Here is a 25,887-nt window from a genome sequence, read left to right as displayed (position 1 = left end):
CGGCCCGGGGGCGGGCGCTCAGCACGGGCTGGGTGGGGGTGGGGTGGGACTCCTTTTCCTCGCCGTGGCGGCGGAGGCGCACGGCGTGGCTGGTGCGGCGCGGCGCGGCAGCGTCGGTCGGTGTCGGAGTCGGAGTCGGAGTCGGAGTCGGAGTCTGAGGAGCCGGATCCGAGGCTGAGGAAGAGGAGGAGGAGGAGGAAGAGGAGGAGGAGGAAGAGGAGGAGGAAGAGGAGGAGGAGAAGGAGGAGGAGAAGGAGGAGGAAAAGGAGGAAGAGAAGAAGGAGGATTAGGAGGAAGGCCAAGGAACCGGAGGAGGCCGAGAACCGTCGCTTAGCCGCGTCCGCGGCGCCGCGAGGATGGAGGCCCCTGGCCCGCGCCCCGCGCCGGCCCTCGGCGGCCCCGGCCCGCTGGGCGAGTTCCTGCCGCCGCCCGAGTGCCCGGTCTTTGAGCCCAGCTGGGAGGAGTTCGCCGACCCTTTCGCTTTCATCCACAAGATTCGGCCCATAGCCGAGCAGACCGGGATCTGCAAGGTGCGGCCGCCGCCGGTGAGTCTCGAGTGGGGCTCACGGCCGGCCGGCGGGCGGCTGGGCCTCTGCGCGGGGCGCGGGGGCAGCGGACGGAGCGCGGCCGGGGTTCGGATGCGGACGGAGAGGCGGCGGCACCACAGGCACCGGGGTCGCGGCCGTGCGCCGGAGCCCGCGGGGCGGAGGGCGGGCTGGCGCGGAGGCCCCCGGGCGTGGGTGCGGCGGGTGCGGGGCGCTGGGGGTGCGGGGTGCGCGCCCCGCGAGTTGTCGCGAGGAGGAAAGTTTTCAATATGGCGGCGGAGCCCCTGGTCCTTTGTGTGGAGGCGGCGGCGGCCCGGGCGGCTTCACCTGGCGCCCCACCCTCCGGCCCCGGACCCCCCGCCCCGGCCCGGACCCCTGGCGGGCCCCCCGGGCCGGGAACTAGGCGGGGCGACGGCGCCAGACGGAGGCACCGCGGGCCGGGACGAGCGGACGTGCCGAGGGGGCGTGAGCGTGGGGTTCGGGGGGCGGCCGCCCAGGGGCTCCCCGGCCCCCGCCCCGAGAGCTGCCCGTGGCGGGCGGTGTCAGCTCCGAAGGCGGAGGCCGCCCTGCGTCCCGCGACCCGGAGCGGAGGCCCCCGCGCAGCTCCCTGCCCGGGTGGGCGTGAGGGTGGGTGTTCCCGAAACGGTCACCAACGGCTGCAACGTCGGCGGAGAAGCCCGGCCGGCCCCTGCCCCCTCCCCTCCCCCTCCTCTCCCGTCACTTCCCCTCCCCCTCCCCCAGCCCCCGGCCGCAAGCTCCGCACCCCTGGGCTGTGCCCACCTTTCGGACCGGCCGAGGCGGCCTGAGCAGTTGGATGGGCCGGGACCGTTGGCCGGAGGTTTAACTGCCTTTCCGACAGTTTGCGAAGCTTCTGCCCGCTCCGCCCCCGCTCCCTCGGAGGAAGGCCCCCCTCCCGCCCCTTTCTTTCTTAGGCTTGCTCTTTGTAATGACGTTGGAGTTGAGGGGTTCTGTGCGTAACCGCTCAGCCTGGAGAGCTGTGTCGAGGGAGATCCCGACTGAGGCTGTCTGATCCCAAGTCCCCCCTCCCCCCGAATTGAAACGCGGACTCTATATTGGAGTTTTTCTTGGAGTAGTTAGAAGTGGAGATGAAATACCTGTTTCCGTGAATAACTGGTCAGTTAGGATGGGGGAGATGATTGAGAATAGACGCCTTTCTCTCAAGAAGTAGACAAGGTTGATTGTCGTCGCTTAATTAAGGGAAGTGCGTGTCGGTGGGAGCGCGGAGGCCTGCAGAAGTTGTGCGGTGATTGGGGCCAGGGTTTTAGTTGTGGAAGAATAGGGCACGGGCAGGTAGCAGCGGAGCTTCGTGTCAAGCGTTAGGGACGGGGACTATGAATAGTCCGCGTTTGCATCCATGGGCGTCTATTCTGGAACTAGGCAACTTGAGTAAGTTCTCGGTAGCCCAAATGTGTGCAGTCGGTTCCTGGGGGTGAGTTGTCCTCCATGTTGGTATTGTGGTGCACTAGGGCTGGGGTAAACCCTTTATCTACTTTCTTACACTATTCCTTTTGTTGGGTTCTTTTCCTAGAAGGATAGTGTTGCTCTGGTTAGGTTTGGCTACTCATTTCCGCATCTTGGCCAGAATATTAATGGTAAGCTCTGCGAAACGTGTTCTCTTACTGCCTTTCCCCATTCTGAATGTCAGACAGACGTGATGGCCACCATTTTGTATTGAGAGTGGTACTTACTACAGCCGAGGAGAAGGGTATTAAAGAGGCACAAATAAATAATCCACAAACATAACCAGTGCTCTGTTTTGGAGACCTCCTTTGTGTGGAGGAGGCTTGCTTCCTCCTTTGTTTAACAAACTCCTATGCCAATTGGAAAGAGTTTGGGAGTATTTCTAGTTGATATAACCGCAAAAAGGGAAACCTTTCCAGAAGTTGTAGCTCTTGAAGAAGGGTCTTGTTGGAACAAAGGGATCTTAAGAGATGGAGATGTAAACAGTCTTTGTTTTAGAAACCGTTTTCTTTTAGAAAGCTAACTGTGAACAAGTGGTTTCATATAGTTGAAATAAAGCAACAACAAACCAAGAGATAGGAAATATTTTCCATGGCGATAGCTATATAATGCCCGTGTTTCTAGATGATTTGTGACCACTAAGTTTTTGGAATACAAGCGACTGTATTAAAATGGGGATTGGGTTTATTGGTATTTTATTTCTCGGAGATAAGGGGAAGAATTACAAAGCATTTCTATTTCCTTTTGTCCTTACCTTTGCATCTTTAATTAATGGTACTTAACGTAGCTTCAATTTATAGCTGATTCTTAGTGATGGTCCTAAACTGCTTTGCTACTGAAAACTTGAGGTTCACAGAAATTTGTTTGTGAAAATATAGTAAGATAAATATGATAAAAGGTAATAAAATCAAGAAGATGTTATTCAGATCCTGAGTTACAAGTTTAAAGAGGGTAGTAAACAAACCTTTTCTCAAATTACATCAAGTATGTGGGATAACTAGGCTTGTTTCCTGGACTTTTTTTTTTTTTTTTTTTTCCAATTTACAGTTAATCTGACTTCTGGTTTGTTACCTTTAGAATGCAAATTTTCATTTCCTCCTTGATGTACTTAGATTTCTTTTTAAGGACAAATTATATTTTCCTTGTCACTTTGTGGTATTTGGAGATGATTAATTTTAGGGCTGTAACTATTAGGCAAAAAATAGTGGACTGCTCAGTAAATACTTTTCTCAATCTCGAGTTTGATAGGAATATATTTGATGGCTTCAGTAATTTACTGTGTTGCTCTCAAACATGTAACATTTGGCCATAGATAGGCAGATTCCACAAATTTCTTCTCTGGAGGTGTCCAGACGCTAGAGATTTAAGTCAAACCCCAGATGGCACAATAGACACATTTTTCAACTTTAACTTCTTGTGGTCGTTAGTTTGATTCCTTAGGCTTCATAGCCAAAGTGTAAAACTTTCAAATGTTCTAATACAGTCAGTGTCTTAATCCAGTCAGTGTCTTTGATTGAGCCTGTTGGTTCCGCCCTTAGAACATGAAGGAACTTAAATACACTTCTCTTTGTATGGGGGGAGGTGTGAGTGATACAGAGCTCTTTTACTCTCATTCCAGCCCATCATTCTCCCTAATGTTACCTTTGCTTGACTGTGGCCCAATCCTCTCTGTTGTTTTTCCAGTTTCTTTGGTGTCATGAAATTTTACTCTAGTTGTGATTCCTTGCCACCTTAAACCTTTTAATATTTGGGGGAAAAGCTTATCAATGGAAATATTCTTGAGCAAAGGAAGAACTTATAATTACTTTTTTAAAATAACAGTTTTGTTTAGACATAATATATTTACCATACAGTTCATCAATTTAAAGTGTGCAATTCAGTAGTTTTTAGTATTTACATGGAGTTTTACAACCATCATCACAGTCAGTGTTAGGACATGTTTATCACCCGCAAAAGAAACCCTGTACCCAATTGTAACTAGTTTTTAAAGGGAAATTTAGAACTATGCCTCTCAAAAGAAGAACTTTATTTTCTCACTTGGTAGGAGGCTGGATTAAGTCCTACAGTTTTAGTTTGAATGTGTCTGCCTTAAAGTAAAAACAAACTTCATTTGTTGTAGTCTTTGAATGGGTGATTAGCTAAATTTGACTTTGCCAGTGGTAGATTGGTCACACTCACAGACATCCATCTAGCTGTAACTCTTAGTGAACTAATCAACAAGTTAATAATAGACTCTTAGAATGGAATGTGAGTGATATTGCAAATATATGAGACAGCTTAAGGTTTACATCCCCACCCCCACTGGAAAAGTTTCCTTTCCTGTGGTTGTAGGATTTGTTTTTAAACATGCAGTCCAAACTTTTTTTAAAGAACAGAATGACTAGAGAATTGCCTTTGAAGAGTCTTAATAAATGTTCTGATTTAAAGCTGGGGTGTTGAGTTCATTATTGAGAGACACTGATAAGAAAAATTAGAGAAAATGATCAATCCTCAGTTTCATTCTTTGTCTCTAAGGTCCTTAATTTTCTTTATTTCTGATTGATAGATCAGTAGTAAACTCATTTACTTATTTGTTTAGTTTGGGAGACAATAACAAAGTCCAGATGTTTACAGTACTTTAATATAGGCAGACAGAAATCTGCCAGTGAGAGAATTTTCTTTTAGAAAGGCAAAAATATCATTGTGAACTATTCAATTTAAAAAAAAAAACAAAAAGGAATCTGGTTTATGTGCTGTAAATGGGAGCTTTTTGCAGGCTTTGGTAACCTCTCGTTTTAATTGGGCCACATTAAAGTTTGGTTGTAGAAAAGGATAGAGGGAGACCTCATGCCCCCAAATGAAAGTGCTGATTAATTAGGTTCTACGAAGCCTACTTGTGTATCTCTTGGCAAAGGCCATCTGTGGGTTTAAAAACCAGTTACCTGGAAAGACCTGGCTTTCCTCATTGTACAGTTCTTGCATTGAGCTGGTGGTGTGATTTTTCCTTTCTAAGAGAATTAGATATTCTTTGGAGATTATGCTAATATACCTGTTTTATGTGTAGAAGATCACTGCAGTCTCAAAAAAAATTTTTTTTAATTATGTGGAATAAATGTTGGGAACTGAAGGACTGACTATACTTTCAGAAATCTCTAAGTTTGGGTCCCTTGAAGAGGAATCATCAGAAGCACACCAGTGAGTCCCTTTGGGGTGAGTGGGTCTGTGCCATATCACTGGGCCACTCTCATTTACTTTCGATTACTTAAGGTTTGAGAAACTAATAAGTGGATTTTAAAATCTGAGTTGTGAGAAACTTGTCTAAGACATGAGAATTGTATGCAGCTTAACAAGGATTTCTTAAGTATTTATCAACTGCTGTGTCCTAACATGGGATTAAAGAGAAAAATGAGATATTACCTTTGTACACCTAAAAAAAATTCTTCTAAAAATGCTTTTTCTGTCATTAACTATTAGATGAGTTCAATGGTGACTTTGCTTTTTCAACCTCCAAGTTTATGAAGACTAACGGGGAGAAGCCGCCTCTAGGGCAGTGGGACATTTCTGTTTCGTAACTGTAAGATGGAAGAATTTGACTAAATGTATTCTTGTCTTTTTAAATTTTTTTTTAAACATTCAGAATTTTAATTGTAGACCATTCCTCTTAAAGCATCATTGTCATATGCCTTTAGACATGGCCTAGAGTCATCCCATCTGTTCCTCTGTTTTATTTCTTTTAATCATTTAAGTTTTCTTTCTGGACTTAGGACCAGTTACTTTGCTCTGCTAGAGCCTTCATTTCCAGGGTATAAATGACATTTTTTAAATTATGAAAATAATTCAAGCATACACAAAAGTGTAGAGAATATAGTCCCTTTATGTATTTTCCTGGTTATAAGAGGGCAGAAAGCAGAGCAGCAGTGTTGGAATTGAGAGCAAACTAGTGACCTCAGGTGTAGAGAACAACTTGGCTTAGCTTTTGTCTTATTCAGGGTGAGTGAGATTTGGGCAATTAGGAATGAGGTTTCTAGCATTTAGTGAGAGATGGCCACTCTTTGCCTAATCAGGATGGGGATTGGATTTCTCAGTCTTTCCAGGGCCTTTGTTGCTTTGTGACACGTTTGTTGGAGCCTGTGTGGGAACCTGACCGCTGTCAGGCCAGCTCCTGGATGCAGAGGCGTGGTGGTCGGAGGTGGTGGTCAGAGGTGGTGCCCGTCGTTCCCTTTCCTGCTCTTGGTCCATTTTCCTGTCTGACGTCATCTCAGCAGCACAGAGCTGGGAGTCGGGAGTGACCAAGAAGTAGAACGAAGTCCCTTTTGGAAAAGGAGTTTGAAGGAAATGAGAGTCAAAGGGTCTAATGAGTGGCTGGTCAGGATGTCATTAGGTTCACTTTCCTGTGAAGATGGTGGTTCGACTTCCAGCCTTGATGATGCAGTTCCTGTTTCAGCAGAATTGCTGATGAACATTTAGATGGCCTCAAATGTTCAAAAGAAGTGATTTAAAAGTCAGGCCATTGAAAAATATTTTCTGTAAATAACCCCTTAAAGTCTAAGCACTCTCCTCCCCAAAATAATAAATAACTTCATTTTTCAGGAACTAAGTTAAACATCACTAGGCAGAATGTGACATAATAAATGGCTTTTTTTTTTAAACTTGTTGATTCCATTTCACTTGGAAATGTTATTTTACAACTGATGTAAATTTTAAGAAATATTTTGCAGGGATAAAAATAAGCTTTATCAAGTGGAGTGTATGTGGATTTTTATTTTTTCTATTACGTAAAAGAAGGAGTCAGTGTTTCTAAATTTTTTTAAATGAGTGGGTAGAATCTTGAATCTAATACCATCACGACCTTGGACAGAGTCATTTTTTTCCATCACGACCTTGGACAGAGTCATTTTTTTCCAATGTGTGCCTTCTTACCTGCTGTAAGGAGATCTGACACTGACTTAGAGCTGTTGTCCAGATTAATTGATGGATTGCAAGGAGCTTAAATTCCAGAGCTTTTATTTGCTCGCTGCTAAGAAGGGTCTGGGGACAGATTTAGAGAGACGAGGGTTAGTGCCAAATACATAACCCTCATTTCTCCTACAGCGAAGGGATTTTTAAAAGTGAAACTTGAAAAGTCAAAAGCCCAACATCAGAACTAGAATATACAAAATGTAAATTCTTCTGTTGGTTTAGATGAAGCTTTTCTGTACCTGGATTTTTTTTAAATTAGTTGAAATAAAAAATTTTTTTCAGGTAGAGCTGTTATAAATTATTACAGAAAATTTGCAGTGTATGTGTGTTATACAGGCAGGAGTTTGTATTTGGTAAGCTTTGTGTTAAGAAGTGTTTAAGATTATTTAATTTCCCCTAGTGTGGGAGGGCTGTGATGCTGTGGAAGCCCTGCAGCATTATATTTTGTCTAACATAATTTAAATAGTCCCAGTTCTTGCCTGAAGGGTTAGTAGATTGAGTCTTTAATAAGTTACTTGTAAAGTGGGGAGAAAAGTACAAGAGGTGTCAGGGAAAAGGTTTATTTTGGTCTTCAGGACAGAGCCCGATTATATTTTATTCTTTTACTAACAAGTAGGCAGACTTTTTTTTTTTATAATAAAGCTAATTAGAGCTTCTATATGATCATACAAATTTGGATTCACCATGTTTTTTTGTTCAAATATGTTATGGGATCTCAACATTGCTTCTTAGGTGGACCCGTATATATTGTATTTCTACTAGTGCGGCTTTTTTGTTTTTGTCTTGAATCAAGCAGTTCACTCAATACGGTTTTCTACATGTGTTAAAACACTGTCTAGTGGTGTACAAAGTTTTAAAATCTTTAAATGTTGAAAGCGTTTTCGTTTAGTTGCGAGCACGTAGCTAGGCTGAGCTTCTCTTCCCAGCTATGTTCCTTGTGTGGCCCTAGGCAGATTTTTGTGCATTCCTACATTAATTCTTGCCACCTCACAGCTTGATCAAATTGTAGTGTTAGAAAACTGAGTTTAAACCTGAGTGGGTTTTCAGCAGTTGGCTGGAGCTTTTGTTAAGCATGCGTTCCTATGAGGCATACAGATACCTGAACATGGCCGTCTACTCCACTGCTAACTCCAGAGACAAAGAACAAATCCTGTCAAAACCACATAATTTCAAGGTCTTTAAGGCAAGATCCTCCCAATTTTCTGTGCGGTTATACCAACTCATCATTTGGTGATATTTAAACCAGATGGGAACATGTCATCCTTGCCAGGCTTTAACTTGGACGGGGAGAGTGAGGATCTCTTGGGATTTGTACTCTGGTGTCTTTTTATTTGTGGGATGGGGTGAGGCCATGAAGATGAGCAAGGTCTAGAAAGAGAATTTGGGGACTGTAACCTCCATTTTGTAAAATTCCAGGTATTCCAAGCTTTTTCCTCTCGCAGAGAGGCTCTTATCCAATATTTTGGACAAATTGAGAACAGCCACCAGATTTTCCAGCGGAAGGCTGGCTTCGGGGATTTGTGTAGGGTGTGGGTTTGGGGTTTATAAAGGTTTTTATTTTTTTTAATTAATTAATTAATTAATTTACTTTTGGCTGTGTTGGGTCTTCGTTTCTGTGTGAGGGCTTTCTCTAGTTGCGGCGAGCGGGGGCCACTCTTCGTTGCGGTGCTCGGGCCTCTCTTGTTGCAGAGCACAGGCTCTAGACACACAGGCTCAGTAATCGTGGCTCACAGGCCTAGTCGCTCCGCGGCATATGGGATCCTCCCAGACCAGGGCTCTAACCCGTGTCCCCTGCAGACCCCCAACCACTGCGCCACCAGGGAAGCTCTGGTTTGGGGTTTTTAAAGATTGTACTTAATGGCAGCCCATTCTTCTGGGTTCCTTTCTATAAGTACTTTCTTTTCCACTGCTAACCTTGTGGCTTTTCCTGTCTTCTAAGTGTAAAATACATCCTTGACTTATGTTAATAGATAATTGCTCATCAGATTTTTTTTGAGGGGAACAGGGTTTAAAACTTGATTTAGGATCCAAGGTAATTTGTTTTTGGCGGTTGGCTTTAGCTAGCTAGGACATGACAACTTGCAGAGAATAGGAATTTCATGGAAAAATCGTGGAGCAGGAATCCAAACATTTGGCTTCTGGTGTGTGTTCCATTATCTTCATGTTATCCTTGAGCTTCCAGCCTTGAGGTTGGATTTTCAAGGTTTTATTCCATTAACTTGCCTTTTTTGGTTTGTTTTAATAAATTTATTTATTTATTTATTTTTGGCTGCCTTGTGCTGTGCGCGGGCTTTCTCTGGTTGCAGCGAGCAGGGCTACTCTTACGTGTGCGGGCTTTTCATTTTGGTGGCTTCTCTTGTTGCAGAGCACGGGCTCTAGGTGCGTGGGCTTCAGTAGTTGTGGCATGTGGGCTCAGTAGTTGTGGCTCACGGGCTCTAGAGCACAGGCTCAGTAGTTGTGGCACACAGGCTTAGTTGCTTTGTGGCATGTGGTATCTTTCCAGACCAGGGCTCGAACCTGTGCCCACTGCATTGGCAGGCGGATTCCTAACCACTGCGCCACCAGGGAAGCCCTAACCTGCCTTTTAAAATGAGGATAATTCTGGCCCTGCTTTACATGATGAGGCATAAAGAGGTAAGTAAACAGGCTCAAGGTCACCACTACTAAGTGGAGGAGCCTGATATGAGCCCACACAGTACTCTTAACCATTATTTATATTGCCTATATCCACATGAAATTGGGATTACACGAGACGGCAGATGGAAAATTATGAATCTTTTTATTCTTTTTTTTTAAGTTGAAGTGTAGTTGATTGACAATATTGTGTTAGTTTCAGGTGTACAGCAAAGTAGTTCAGTTATATACATACTTTTTCAGATAATTTTCCGTTATAGGTTATTACAAGGTATTGAATATTGCTCCCTGTGTTATGCAATAAATCCTTGTGCTTATCTATTCTATGTATAGTAGTTTGTATCTGTTGATCCCATACTCCTAATTTATCCCTCCCCATCCCTCCCTTTCCCCCTTGGTACCCCTAAGTTTGTTTTCTATGTCTGTGAGTCTGTTTCTGTGTTGTACATAGATTCATTGCTGTAATCTTTTAGATTCCACATATAAGTGATATCATATGATATTTGTCTTTGATTTACTTCACTCAATATGATAATTTCTAGGTCCATCCATGTTGCTGCAAATGGCATCATTTCGTTCTTTTTTATGGCTGCGTAATAATCCATTGTATATATGTACCACATCTTTATCCATTCATCTGTTGATGGACACTTAGGTTGCTTCCATGTCTTGGCTGTTGTAAATAGTGCTGCTATGAACATTGGGGTGCATGTAGCTTTTCAAAGTGTGGTTTTCTCCAGATACAGGCCCAGGAGTGGGATTGCTGGATCCTGTGGTAACTCTGTTTTTGGTTTTTAAGGAACCTCCATACTGTTCTCCATAGTGGCTGCACCAATTTACATTCCCACCAACAGTGTAGGAGGGTTCCCTTTTGTTAACTTAGTTCTTGCTGCTAAGGTAGGATTTTATTTTCCCCCCTGTGCTGTGCGGCTTGCGGGATCTTAGTTTCCTGACCAGGGACTGAACTGAACCCGGGCCCACGGCATTGAAAGCACTGAGTCCTAACCACTGGACTGCCAGCGAATTCCAAGGACAATTTTGTAGAAAAGGAAGCTGTGCTGAGAGATGTTAAATGACTTGTCTAAGGTGACACAGCTTTTAAAGGACAAATTGGGGAATTCCAAACTGGCTTTTTACTTCCAAGTTCAGTGTTCTTCTTTCTCATACATGGTGGCCAATGGCTCCTTTCATAGATCCCAGAAATTAGCTGGGCTTTTTGGGAAGGAGAGTGTGATCTTCCTTTGCTTCTTTCTGGTTATCCTAACGCACTGCAGGAAAATCAGAACTAGAAAGCTGCCCTTATGTGATACCAAAGTACAGTACCATTTTGTTTTGTCTGTTATAGTTGTCTGTAAAATGTAATTATAAAATTTTAAGTAAACCGTGTGCCCTTATTTTTTAACTTATCAATGTGTATGAGCTTGGCCATTCCATATACTTTTGGTTGGTTGGCTCATTTGTGTGGAAACTCCTGGCTCATCAATTTCAGTGACTGCTTAGCTTCAATTGGAAGAATATGGAAGAAGCTCCTCTGGCCATTGGAAAGCTCAGCTAGGTTTGAGAACTACTAGTTTAGGTAATTCCCTGATGAGGTTTAGGCAGCTGTTAATATAAGGAATTTTCTTTTTTTAAAAATTTTTTTTAAAAAATTATTTATTTTTGGCTGTGTTGGGTCTTCGTTTCTGTGCGAGGGCTTTCTCTAGTTGTGGCAAGCGGGGGCCACTCTTCATCGCGGTGCGCGGGCCTCTCACTATCGCGGCCTCTCTTGTTGCGGAGCACAGGCTCCAGACGCGCAGGCTCAGGAGTTGTGGCTCACGGGCCCAGTTGCTCCGCGGCATGTGGGATCTTCCCAGACCTGGGCACGAACCCGTGTCCCCTACATTGGCAGGCAGATTCTCAACCACTGCGCCACCAGGGAAGCCAGTATAAGGAATTTTCTTACCTGTTGACTTTGAATTAATAGAAATTCTCAGCTCCACTACAAGAAACTAAGGAATCCTTTCTGTCAGCTCTGGTGAATGAAGAAATGGATTGGGTCCTTGGGGTTGGTTATGGGTTGAATTCAGTACATTTATTGATATGTCAGTAAGTGCCAGGAATTGTGTCAAGGTTCTGCAGTTTACAACTTTGACTTAAAGGAACTCATAGTCTGCTGGTGAGAAAGATCAGTAATTAGATTATATAGTAGGATGTGTGCAAGTAATGGAAATTGTATATAGAATGATTGAAGATATTAGGGTTGGGGAGATATGGAGGTGGGTGGAGTATGGGGAGAGGGGGCTGCCTGGGGGTATCTGGGAAGGCATTGGGTTAGGCCAGGGTTAGGGAGGAAATAGGAGTGTAGAATGAGAATGAGGATCATGAGAACTCTCAGAAACACCAGCATTTAAGGAATAAAGAGGATCTAGTTGGAGGCCGCAGGAAATGTGCTGGGAAGTCAAGGAGAGAAAAAGCTGGTTTGTTGAGCCTGTATTTCAGACTTACATGACTTCTTGGTGATGATTTTCTTAAGTCTCAACTGTAGACACAGCTGTAAAATCCTCTATTTAAAATCTGGGAAAGTAGATAATAGAAGAGTTTTTATAGTGTGTCCCACTGATACCAGGCAGCCATTCAAATGAGGACCAGTTTTATCAGGCTGGAACTTCCTCATATTTTAGGTTAAAGTGGGTCATCTTTTAAATCAAATTATTATTATTTTTGGCCGTGCCGCGTGGCTTGCAGGATCTTAGTTCCCCCACCAGGGATCGAACCTGGGCCCTGGCAGCGAATGTGCTGAGTCCTAACTACTGGACCTCCAGGGGATTCCCCAAATTGATTATTAAATGTGGCAATAAATGTGAAAGAAATAAGATAGTGCTCTCTCTAAAACAATAACACTGAGATACATTATAAATTTATTTTAAGAGTTTTGGACATGAGATTTATTTATCTACTATCCTAAATTGAGCTTGCCTGTGTAATAGTACACCCTTTTATCTTTCATACAGGAGATCTAGCCTTGAAGCATGGTCAGAATTAGAGTATACTGAATAGACTATCAGGTTGTACTTGTGTAAATATTAGATGATCGGCAGTGGGATAAACAGAGCAGCTTCCTAGCAATTCCAGTTCAGGTTCGAGCTTCAGTCTTCTACTTCAGATACGGCTATTAGGGATCACATGTGTTGTAAAATTATTTCCACTTTTATTGCTAGACGTGTAGTTAATATGTCTTAATTGCAGCAGGACTGAAGAGCTGTTAAACATTTGCTTTTAGTGAAATGTGTGGCTTACTATTTGCTCTTTTTTTGTTTGTTTTTTTAGTGCAGTTGCAAATGTTTCTTGAGATGGAACATCAAACAAAACAAAGATTTACCCTTTAGTACTTCTCTGAGGCTCAGGCTGATTTTTAGTGTCACTACTGTCCCTTTCCTGACTTTGATTTTGAATCTCCAGGAGTGACCACCAGTTTGTAAAGTACTAAAGGTGTAGAGCAGCAAGTGTTTACAGATCTAATGAGGCCTTAAAGTTAGGGTGTGGGATGTTTAACTTTCCCTGCCCTTGGTGCCCAGGTAGGTTTGGGTGTTGCTGAGTGAAGGTTGAGGGGGCAGAGTTCAACCTCGTTCCTAAACCCCTTCCCCGACAAATCATTTTTTTAAAAAATATTTATTTATTTATTTTTGGCTGCGTTGGGTCTTTGTTGCTGGGCGCGGGCTTTCTCTAGTCATGGCGAGCGGGGGCTACTCTTTGTTGCGGTGCGCAGGCTTCTCGTTGCGGTGGCTTCTCTTGTTGTGGGGCACGGGCTCTAGGCATGTAGCCTTCAGTAGCTGTGGCATGTGGGCTCAGTAGTTGTGGCTCATGGGCTCTAGAGCGCAGATTCAGTAGTTGTGGCGCACGGGCTTAGTTGTTTCGTGGCATGTAGGATCTTCCTGGACCAGGGCTCAAACCCATGTTCCCTACATTGGCAGGCAGATTCTTAACCACTGCGCCACCAGGGAAGCCTGACAAATCATTTTTTGAACCTTTCTGAAGTATGTAATCTTCTCTTAACTTTAGCAGTCTCAGTTTTCTGCCAGAAAACTGCCTTTTCCTCACTGGGATCCTAGGTATGAAAGAAAACAATCAAAACTACTTACTAAATAATTTCCTTGCAGTGGGGAACCGTGGCACTGTAGCTACTTGATCGTAATATGGTTTGGTGTAGGCATATTGAAGTAACGTTTGCACCAGTTACAATTGCTGTAAGGGAGAGGGATCTGAAATTTCTCCTGGACTCATTCAGTGACCATAAGATGTCTGTGAATGACCTGACATGTATAATGCTTTCCTGTTAACTTTTCATGATTGGCCATCATGTTGTCAACCCATTTAAGTGGAAGATGATTTGTTCTAGGGATTTAGCTTTCTTAGGATCCTTCCTTGTGAATTTTATAATTTTTAAAAAAAATAAATTTATTTATTTATTTGGCTGCATTGGGTCTTCGTTGCTGTGCGCGGGCTTTCTCTTGTTGTGGCGAGCAGGGGCTTCTCTTCGTTGTGGTGCGCGGGCTTCTCATTGCGGTGGCTTCTCTTGTTGCAGAGCACGGGCTCTAGGAGCGCAGTCTTCAGTAGTTGTGGCACGAGGGCTCAGTAGTTGTGGCTCGCAGGCTCTAGAGCGCAGGCTCAGTAGTTGTGGCGCACTGGCTTAGTTGCTCTGTGGCATGTGGGATCTTCCTGGCCCAGGGCTTGAACCCTGTGTCCCCTGCATTGGCAGGTGGATTTTTTAACCACTGCGCCACTAGGGAAGCCCCCTCTGTGAATTTAAAAGGATACTTCCATTATAGGCTTGATGAGATTTTTGGGATATGCCAAAAATCTGTATGAATCACTCCAGGTAACTTTGGTAGTTACCTGTTGACATTTTGGAAGAGTAAGATGGCCTCCATGTGATCTAGTTATTCCCTCTTACTGTTTATAAACCAGATTGTACTTAGCTTGTTCCTACAGAGGGGCCTGGGAGGAAACTATTTCTTTGAGGTTTGAGAAGCAGTATCAATGGGAGGACTGTTTTATATCAATATTTTCATATGGCTTTAACAATAATAAATTTAAGTCATTTAGAGGCCGTATAAATACAGATTATCATTTCCAAGTTTTATTAAAAGTGGTGGAAAAGGAACTTATTGGGACTAATGCTAAATAAGTAAACACCATGACATGCCTCTATGTATTTATTTATTTTTGGCTGCGCTGGGTCATAGTTGCGGCACGCGGGATCTTTCGTTGCAGCATGTGGGTTTAATTGCCCCACAGCATGTGGGGGTCTTAGTTCCCCAACCAGGGATCGAACCCGCATCCTTTGCATTGGAAGACGGATTCTTAACCACTGGACCACCAGGGAAGTCCCAACATGTCTCTTTTTTACTGGTGTATTTTCATTTACTAATAGATGGTCCATAGAAACAATGCTTTGCCTTCCCAAATACTTAATATTCAGAAATTAAAACATTCTTTTAAACGAAGTTGTGTAAAACTGCGAACTGGCTCTTACCAAGCCCCATCTATAGGAGGAACATTTAACAAATGTTCTTATTCCTTGGTACTTATTATCTTAGTGCAACTATCAAAAGTCCGTGTATGTTTGCAAATGATTGCATTGGTATTTTCAGGTTCTTTTTGGTGGTAGGACTTTAGGGAAGACTGGGTTGCCATATAGCTTTTCTAAAAACGTTGGCATTACACGAACAGGTCAAGAAATCATTGTTAGTGAATGGAGAAAACACTTGAAGGGGCTGCTTTTAAAATCTGTGTGGACAGAGTTCTCTGGAGGGGCAGATTGGGTGGGGAACCCTGTAGGGATCTGTTAGGGCAGTTGTTTCCAAGGTTTGGGCTGAGGACTCTTGGGAGAGTTCACAGGACCTTTTCAGCACGTCTGCGGGAACTTCCTCTTTTCAACTAAATGTTTATCTGTGACCAGCTTTTCTTCATATATTTTAACCAAAACAACATATACAACAACTGATTGACAGCAGAAGATATGAAAATCCAGCTTATTTCTATTAAGCCAGACATTAAAGAGATTTGCAAAATAAAACTCTTCTCACCAATTCTTTGCTTATTATTAAATGAATTTGTTTTTTTTAATGTCTTTTAATTTCTAATGCAATAAAAATAAATGGATAGAACCCATCTGAAGTAAAACTCTTTGAGGTCATCAATTTTTAAGAGTTTAAAGGGGACCTAAGGCCAAGAATTTGAGAGTTGCAGTTCTTTAAAAAAGGAACTTACTTCTGCAAGGGCTTGACTCAATAGGAGTAAATCTAGGACCTATGCATAAGCAGTTTCTCTTTGTGCTCAACCTTTGAAGAGGATAGTATAACACCAGTAGAGGGTTTGGTAAAAACTTCCCTTATTCACCTATCTGTTGCTTCTGTGAAGTGAAAATCTTAAAGTGTTTTCAAAAAGGCAAACAATAAATTTTTCCACATAGCCAGTAACAACTAAACTGTCGAAGGGGGCCTTTTTGGTCTCATTTTGTCAAGTTTAAAATTTTTTATATTAAAGATATGATTGTGTTTCATTTTTTGAGAGCTTTCTGTTGGAATCAGAAGAGTTTGGAACACAAAAGATAAAAATTGATCCAAATGATTTTTTAATTGACTTTTTTTTTTGAACTGTTGTAGATTTACAGAAAAATTGAGAAGATAGTTGAGTTCCCATATACTCCTCACCTGGTTTCCCCTTTTCTTACCATTCTGCATTTAGTATGACACATTTATTATAATCAGTGAACCGCTGTTGTTATTAACCCAAGTCCATGAACTTACACAGATGAACTCAGGTTTTGCCTAACGTCCTCTTCTGTTCCAGGATCTCATTCAGGACACCACATTGCGTTTGGTTGTCAGGTCTCTTTAGGCTCTTCTTAGCTGTGGCAGTTTCTCAGATTTCTTGGTTTTGATGACCTTGACCGTTTTGAGGAGGACTGACTGGGTATATGGGCAAATTTTTTTTTTTTAAGGGACATTTATTCTTGCAGTCTTTTCTGTTGGCTGTGGAATGATTTGAACACTAAAGCTGTGGGAGTTTTTGTATTACACTTAACTAAAGTTAACCCTGTGCTACAATATGAACCTCGCTTGATACAGTTGCCCGTATCTAAATAAGGAGCATGATGTGTTTTTACTAAAACATTGTTCTCTTTGTTTCCAAATTCTTGTCACCAGGTTTTCTTCATTGGCAGATTTTTAGCAGAGCTTTTTTGATTTTATATTTTTTAATCTTTAGCTTTATAGAGACATTTAAAATTAATTTTCCTAATTAGACTTTTTACTTGTTCAGTAACATCTATTGAACATCCATAGCACTGTTCTATGAAGGTAGTTTTCATTTTAAATTCTTCCTTAATAACCATTTTTACACTTCTCTATAGAGGCAGAACACGCCATCATTCATAAAAGGCAGTTTCAGGCAGGCACCTGCAATCACTGTGATCATGTTGATTTCTTTTTTCCTGTAACTGCAGTATGTAAAATGTGACCCTGAATGGAGCTGAAACAAGCTTCCTAGAAGGTATAGATATTTTGTTTATAATGAATAACATTGGAAAGTAACGGAAATAACCTAAATGTCCAATACTAAGAAATTTTTAAAGTATCAATACAATGAAATGTTAATGTTCCCAGTATAGTAATAAGTAAAAGGCAATATAATTTTTTTTTGGTTTGAAATTGTGAAGATAAGCATTTTGGAAAAAATACTGGAAGGACGTGTAACAAAATGTAGCAGGTTTTTCTCTGCGATTTTGGCTCATTTTTTCTTCTTTGTATGTTTTTTCTGAAATTTCAGTAATAAGCATTACTTTTGTATTAGGAAAAAAGTATTTTAGACCCATTCTATTGCTTAGTCTTTGTCCCATAAGAGAGTATGCAGTTAGGAAGTTTTATGTAGTGGACATACAGGAAATGGCTTGGTCAGTATAAAATACTGATATGGGACGGTATGTAGGCTTGCCCACTAGAGTGTTGTTTTTTGTGTTACGGAAGCTGAATTCCATTGCCACCCTCGCAGCTCCTCTCTTGGCAGATCCATTGTTAACTGCCTCTACCCTTGAATTAATAAACCGAAGACAATCTTACAGGAAGCTCTCTCTCTTTCTTCTTTTTTTTTCCTTTTTTTTTTTGGCCACACCGTGCGGCATGTGGGATCTTATTTCCCTGACCAGGGATTGAACCTGAGCATAGAGTCCTAACCACTGGACCGCCAGGGAATTCCCTAGGAAGCTCTTTAAGCACGGAGATCTGACAGTACATTCTCCTGACTTTAAAAAGCAAGATGCATGTATCTCAATGCTGGAAAAAGAATACAGCAAAAAAATAGATTAATGGACCTTGAGTAGTATATATTAATGAATTCTATCTTATACAAATTTATAATGAAGATTAGAGAATCAAAACCACTGTGTTAAACATAACCAATCAAAAACAAAAACAAGGTTGCAGTAGGCTTCCTGGAAACTACAAAGCTTTGCAACATGAACATTCCCTAATCGTTATCTTTTCTTTTTTTTTTTTTTTTTTTTTACGATTTACTTTGTAAATGCCAGGCACCTGTCTAAAGGCTTTGCTGCTATTATTTTATTTAAGCCTCCTGGTTTCCCCTTTTTACATGTACCTAAGGCACAGGGAGATTAACCTAGTTCAAACCCACACAGTAGAGTCAGGATTTGAACCCAGGCAGTGTGACTGAGAGCCTGCCCTCTTTAACGTCTGTTCTACTGTACAGGAGGTGGTAAAGGGCACCACTGTGCCTTAAAACTCAGCACTGAAGAAATGACAGATGAGGATGACACAGGGGAGCCCTTTTTTGTTTTTGCTTTTAATTTTATATAAGCTTATTCTGACTTTATTGAGTTAAATGTATAAAATAGCAATGTATACACAGAGGGATTTAATACATAATATATATAATTATCTTTAAAAAGTCAGGATGCAAGTTAAAACAAAAAGTTCTTTTCTCTCCCAAATATACTGTTATTTTTTTTTTTAATGTTGCTTTCTTCTTTTTTTTTTAAAGGGAACTTTATTATATATTTATTTATTTTTGGCTGCATTGGGTCTTTGTTGCTGTGCGCGGGCTTTCTTCAGTTGCGGTGAGCGGGGGCTACTCTTCCTTGAGGTGCGCGGGCTTCTCATTGTGGTGGCTTCTTGTTGCGGAGCACGGGCTCTAGGCGCGTGGGCTTCAGTAGTTCTGGAGTGCAGGCTTTGGTAGTTGTGGCATGCGGGCTTGCAGGCTCTTGAGCGCAGGCTCAGTAGTTGTGGCTCACGGGCTTAGTTGCTCCCCGGCATGTGGGATCTTCCCAGACCAGGGCTCGAACCCGTGTCCCCTGCATTGGGAGGCAGATTCTTAACCACTGCACCACCAGGGAAGCCCTCTTCTTTTTTAAAGGTTATACTCCAGTTATAGTTATTATAAAATATTTGCTTTATTTAGGGGAACTCTTTAACCTGTGTTGAAATTGCTATGATGAAAAGTGCTGGTTGGCCACTAGATGCTAACTAGAGTTAGGCTGAAAGGATGGGGTCCTTAAAGGTAAACTTCAGAGGTCAGTTGCTCCTTGAAAGTTGAGGTTGCATTCACTTCTTGCTAGAGGAAAATTACATTTCAGTGGTCAGAACTTAATGTCATGTAATACTTGTTATTTTTGCTTTATAATAAAACAAACTTTACATTTGTAATTTCAGTTCTTACCATAGTCCTGAAAGTAGCTATTGTTCGTACTTTCCAGATGGAAAAGTTGAGATTCCTGAAGTGGTGGTAAGAGAATCGAATCGCAAATTCTGGTCTTCTGACTTTCAGTGCGTTGCTCTTTTTTTTTTTTGGTCCTATACTAATCGTCTGCTTACATTCTGAGGAACAAGTGTCTTATCCATTATTATTATGCTTGGTTAAGTAAAAAGAGAAGGGATTGAAAGAAAGTGGGTTGGGGTAGTAAGATAAGAACTTGAAGGTGCAAAATTTTTAAAGGAAAGCCAGACATATTCTCAGGACCTTTGTTTGGTTACAGACCCCTTTGAGACCCTGGTGAAAGCTGTGAGCCTTCCCAGAAAAATCCACATACACTCAATTCTATTTACAATTTAAATGCCTAGGCTTTAGGGTATAAAAGTGTGGTTCCATAGTCTAAAAAGGAAATCCTCAAAGTGTTTTTACTAGTGGCTCACTAAGGACCGGAGATCTTAAACAGGCTTTGAACAAATTGGTGGCTAATTAAAGCTGCTTGGGGCCAAGTCTGCCCAGAGGGAAGTAAGAAGCAGCAGCACTAGCATTTTATTTACCTTGGGAAGACTTTGAATGCAGCCTTTTGTATTACAAAGCTTTCCTGATAGACACCTATCGGTGTCGTCATGAGTGGCATAGGATGCCTGAGGGGTTCATAAATAGTAAGTCTGTTCTTACAGTTTATAAGTGGGAATTTATAATGATTATGCTGTGCCTTGTACTACCTCTTCCATTTGTGCAGGTGTCTTAAGGATATCTTACTGACAAACCATTTAATTGATGAGAAAGTAGTCTTTTAAATTGTATTTCATATATGTGTTACTGAAATCTTTATTAAGGTTGATAAATCTTAAGCTCAACAGAAAGCTTTTCTAACTTGCCTTAAAATACTAAGATAAATTCTTTGTTTGGATCCTTAAAAGTTGCACCGAAGTTCTGTGGTAATGTTGATAACATAGAAACTGTAAGAACCTGTGTTTACAACACTGAGTTTACCTCTGCTGGCATTGGATTAAAATCCTGTGAGTGCATTTATTCAGTGATGACTGGGTTTGATAGAATATACGCAATTAGAAAAATGCTTTCGTTCTTAATTCATGTTGTTATTTGTAAACTAACCAGAATGTGCTTTTGACACTGATTTTTAATTGGTTTTGCCTGCAGGGAATCAGAGACCTGACCTGTAAGCTCTGTAGAGGGTGTACTTTCTTGTTTTGCTGATCGTTAGGTCTTAAAATGATGGCAGCCTCTAGAAAGATTAAAACAGTATTCCAGTATGTTAAGTATGTGGGTGCTAACAGTGGATCATTTTACAGAGTGAATTTTCACGGTGTTTTTGAAAAATCATTAGCATTCGATGAAAGTTATTTTCATACTGGTCAATTTTATAATTTCAAACATTTCTCTTAGTTAAATGTGCTGTAAGTTATTTTTGCTTGGTTAGTGCTAGGACTAAGGAAAATGTTTACCTGGTGTTTCTCAGGCCTCTCTGAGGGTTTTAAAGCGTCAATGGCCTACTTAACTGCTTTCCCAAGGAATATATTTTTTAATGCTCAGGAAAATAATTGAGCTTTTAAGCTGTACTTTTATTTTAAAAGGGTTAAAATAAAACCATTTTAAAGTTTTTAAAGGAAATTAAGATGAATTTCAGCAGGGAATTTACATGGAACTCCTTGCAATCTATTATCTTGTTTGTATGGAAATGCTGTTTTTAAAAAAATAATAATAATAATTTTTGGCTGCATTGGGTCTTCGTTGCTGAGCGTGGGCTTTCTCTAGTTGAGGTGAGCAGGGGCTTCATTGCGGTGCGCGGGCTTCTCACTGCGGTGGCTTCTCTTGTTGTGGAGCGTGGGCTCTAGGTGTGTGGGCTTCAGGAGTTGTGGCATGCGGGCTCAGTAGTTGTGGCTCGTGGGCTCTAACGCGCAGGCTCAGTAGTTGTGGTGCACGGGCTTAGTTGCTCCACAGCACGTGGGATCTTCCTGGACCAGGGCTCGAGCGCATGTCCCCTGCATTGGCAAGCGGATTCTTAACTTGTGCGCCACCAGGGAAGCCCTGGAAATGCTATTTTTATGTTAGAAAAAAAATGATTTTATGAACCATTTTATTGGTAGAGGCTAAAAGTTTTGGTTAGATTACATGATATCCCTTTTAGATACTTAAGTGTCAAACCAAAAATTATCACATTTCTAAATGGAGATTTTCATTATTTATTTGACTACTTAATTTGAGGATTATATTCCTGTTGGAAATTTTTCACTTCTTAGAGGCTTTAATATGGTCTCTTTCCTTCTCTGATGGCTTTTTTTTGAATTAAAAATCTTTTTATTGAAATTAGTTGATATACAATGTTGTGTAAATGGCTTTTTTCCACATGTAAAAGTCATGGCCCAGTGAGGCCAGACTTTGCCAAGGATATCTTTGTTCTAATATGACAGTGAGCATTGCAAATAATATGTAATTCTTTTATTGGGGTAGAGCTTTACAGCTGACAAAGTCTCAAAACCGAATGACATTTATCCCATTTTCTCTCATTCTTTGTAACCAGAGGAGGAGACAGAATTTGCAGTGATCTGTGTTTGATGAAGGAATGATCTGCTGACACAGTTTTAGTTTTAAACGTATTATACCCACTGTGTGAACTTCCTTAGTGACAGATACATAGTGTTTTCCCTTTGATGTTTGATTTTTAGGATTTATTTTATTTGAAAAAGGGTTCAGGCTAAAACAAGTATAAATTAAATAACATACATACATACAAAGACACAGCTCACCTTAATTTATAAAACTTTAATATGTAGACTTAACGATGAAATTAATTTTTGTATCGTGTTTTGGGAGTAGAAGGCATATTTGATTCATTGGAGGATATCATTATACGTTACTCATAAATCTTAATCTATAAAAATTGCAGGTCATTTGGACAGTATGTTAATCATTTACTTGTATATTCTGACACATTGTCTTTGATATATTTTTGGTCTAACCTTCAACCCAGATCAATTCATTTCAGAAAGCCTACAGCTTTTTTTTTTTTTTTTTTTAATTTATTTATGGCTGTGTTGGGTCTTCGTTTCTGTGCGAGGGCTTTCTCTAGTTGTGGCAAGCGGGGGCCACTCTTCATCGCGGTGTGCGGGCCTCTCACTACCGCGGCCTCTCTTGTTGCGGAGCACAGGCTCCAGACGCGCAGGCTCAGTAATTGTGGCTCACGGGCCTAGTTGCTCCGCGGCATGTGGGATCTTCCCAGACCAGGGCTCGAACCCGTGTCCCCTGCATTGGCAGGCAGACTCTCAACCACTGCGCCACCAGGGAAGCGCTACAGCTTTTATAAAGTATTAGAGAGCAAAGCTCTGAGCAATATCAAGTCTTCCATTAGCCTGCCACAGAATATTAAGAAGCGATGGGATTTCCTTCTGCTACATGGTATTATGTATAATTAAACACATTGCTTTCTTTATCTTTAGTTATCAAGGTAAACAAAAATCACTGTAATCTTTTTGACCCAGGATGGAGTAGGTAGTATTTTTTTAAGTGTATTAGCAGTACAGTATATCTTTAACTGGCGTTTAAACATTAGCCATAGTTTTTGTTGAAGAGGCTGTATGACAGCATTAGACACTTGAAGTCCTGATCTGTCATTGACTTCTTAAACGGTATTGCCATTTTTTCTTTTTTCTTTTCTTTTTTTTCCTTCCTATCCTTTTTTGGGGTGGTAGTAAAAAGCTTTGTACCAATTTGTAATCTGCTTTTTTCCTTTGAAAAAGAAATTGTAAAATTTACTTTTTAACATAATATTTAGTCAGGCATTGCTGGTGGGCATTTTTACTTAAGTGTTTGTATCACGAAAACAAAACCTGTTTTACTTTTAAACTAAAAGCAGTGATAAACTCCAGCAGTATAAATTTGAAATAAAAATAATGTCTTTCTCCCTTTCTATTACAATAGTCTTTAAAATTTACATATTTTAACACAAATTTGCATGTTTTAGTTTTTTACTCATCCACTGTTGGCTATCTTTCCATGTTTAGAACATCTAGATATTCTTTATTACCGCTGCAGAGTATTTTATTGTTATTTACAGATGTACCAACATTTGTATTAACTTGTTCTCTTACTCTAAAATAATTTATTAAATAGGTATTACTTAATGTATTTAATATATTTCCGATTGTATTTAAAATGGGTAAGGAAGCAAAAGAAAAATCACCTATAATCCTACCAAAGACAAACCGCTGTTAACCTTTTTGCTGTCTCTTTCCAGTGTTTTATTTTTCTGTTGCACAGCCTGTTTTTCTTTCTTTCATAAAATATATATAAGGAAAATTTTCAATGTCAATAAATAGAGCTATACAACAGCATGAACTTTTTTGTCTTAAAAAATTATGTAGAAATATTAAAATACTGAATAATATAAAATATACCATTGTAATGATTTTAAGGGTGCATGCAATTCAGTAACATTAAGTACATTCACAGTGTTGTAAAATCATCACCACTGTCCGTCTCCAGAACCTTTTCATTATTCCAAACTGAAACTCTGTACCTATTTACACAGCATAATTTTTATGCCTTTAAACTGTTCTCTTATCGTGAACATTTAAGTTGTTTCCAGTTTTCTCCACTTACAGACAACAGTCCATACACACTCTCCTTCCTGTCTATTTTCTCCTGATAGCAGTTCTTCCAAGAACCTGTATCAGTAGATATGTTAAGGGTGATTCTTAAAATTGGTTTTGGATGTCAGTTTTTTTCTTTTCCCCCCACAGAAGAACTTATCCTCAATTTTATAATAAAAGTTAATGTAACTGGGTTACGTATATTAAAATACAGTTTGTAGATAATTGGACATTAATATAGCTATTTTGTAGGAGGAGAGATACTTATGGAATAGAGGAGTCAAAGTCTTTTTTGCCTGAGTTGATGATTTTTCAACGGCAGTTGAGGCTCAGTGACGTTGCTGGTTGGAGGGGTGCTAGGCGGGGTGTGTACAGGATGTATCATTTGGAGAAGGGTCATCATACATATTCTGCTGTTCTGGTGGAAAAAGAGTTCAGAAACTACTGCCCTGTGTTCTGTTTGACTCATTAGAGATAACATGCTTTACTTAACCAGGGTTTTAACTTTAAAACCATTTTTTAAATGTCAGAATTATAAATTTTTCTAATGAAAACCTTTGCTTCTCCACTAGGATTGGCAGCCACCATTTGCGTGTGATGTTGACAAACTTCATTTTACCCCACGTATCCAGAGGCTGAATGAATTGGAGGTAATGTCTTAACTACTATACTGGTTGCCTGTATTCCAGCGGGGGCTTCTTTGAAAGAGGCTGTGTCACAAATCTAGTGGTTTCAGTGAAGCTAAAACATGGCTAGTAACTGATAATCATGGTAAAACAAATGGTGATAAACCTTTGCAGCTAACCCAGTTTCATTAAAAACACTGATTTTTGTCAATAATTGCCAGCCTATTAATTAATAAATGCATTTAAATCCTTCTCAATCTAGGTGACAACCAATAGAGTTTAGGTTTTGAAAGGTTTTCAGAACCATTTAATGGAAAAGATTCTCCAGCTCTGATATTCTTCCAAAATACACGTCTTCAGTTAGATTTAATAACACACTTTACTTTCCCTAGGAGGAGTGAATAGCACAGGGGATTCTCTAGAGAAGAGGTATTATTTCTTCTTTAGTCTTTGGGTGACTTAAGCCCTAAAGTGCTGGGTGAATAAGGCTTGGGTATTGATAGCATAGAGGTTCATTGTTTATATGAATGTTTTGCTAATCTGATTTTCATATTGAACCATGTTTTGTTTTTCTATACTAAACCAAACATTCTTAACTTAAATGGCACATATGTCCACTGGAGTTCTGTGGGCATTGGCAGTAGTAGCATCTAGTGTATGTATTTTCAAGTATTTCAATGTATTTTCATGTCGAGCTTGAAAGATAGGGAGATGGGTATTAACTTTGACGTGGTTGGGAATATCTGAATATTGATCTCAATTTTGGTCTTGTGCAAGATAAAAGTCTTAAGACTGTCTGACTTAATTTCACAATGAGTGGAAAGAAAAATGACAAAATTTTAAAAAATGACTTGTAGGCGACAGTAATAATCTGTCAAGGGAATAACATTTAAGAAAGTTTCTGGTTTTCTGTTACCTTTAAGTTATCAGGACTTTAAAGATAAGTGGTTCTGTTGTAAATCTGCTTTTAGATTTGTTTTTGAGCAAATCAGAAAATTTGTACTCAGAACAGGACTTTAAAATACCCAAACTGTAAAAGGACGAAAGGGGCATATAGAAGCTTACTTATGATACTCCTTAAATAAAGCACCTCTCAGATCGCCTATTTATGTTACGGGAGGACTTATTGAGTGTGTAACTACTGCTTACCTGGCACATGCTAGGGGCTGGATTAAATTTTTGTTGAGTTAACCTATAATTATTTAACCAGTTTTATTTTGTATATTTTGGGGAAGTTTCCCCTATTGAATTCATAAGTGGTATTGCACTTAAATATTCTAAGAATGAAAATATCACATGCACAGGTAA

The 25,887-nt window shown here is 40.6% G+C and overlaps 1 protein-coding gene across 9 annotated transcripts in view; it reads left to right on the top strand.

Moving 5' to 3' along the window:
* Positions 1–230: 230 nt before the first annotated feature.
* Positions 231–25,887, top strand: part of KDM5B (lysine demethylase 5B) — a 72,236-nt gene continuing 46,579 nt past the window's right edge. For all 9 annotated transcript variants that reach the window (XM_036856239.1, XM_036856291.1, XM_036856288.1 and 6 more), the window contains exons 1-2: positions 231–545; positions 24,526–24,603. In XM_036856239.1, coding sequence (XP_036712134.1) covers positions 357–545; positions 24,526–24,603 — 267 coding nt within the window. In that variant the 5' untranslated portion in view covers positions 231–356. The remainder of the gene's footprint in view (positions 546–24,525; positions 24,604–25,887) is intronic.

The sequence above is a fragment of the Balaenoptera musculus genome, chromosome 1, assembly GCF_009873245.2.
Source record: "Balaenoptera musculus isolate JJ_BM4_2016_0621 chromosome 1, mBalMus1.pri.v3, whole genome shotgun sequence".
Classification (NCBI taxonomy): Eukaryota; Metazoa; Chordata; class Mammalia; order Artiodactyla; family Balaenopteridae; genus Balaenoptera; species Balaenoptera musculus.
This window is presented reverse-complemented; position numbering and strand designations above follow the sequence as displayed.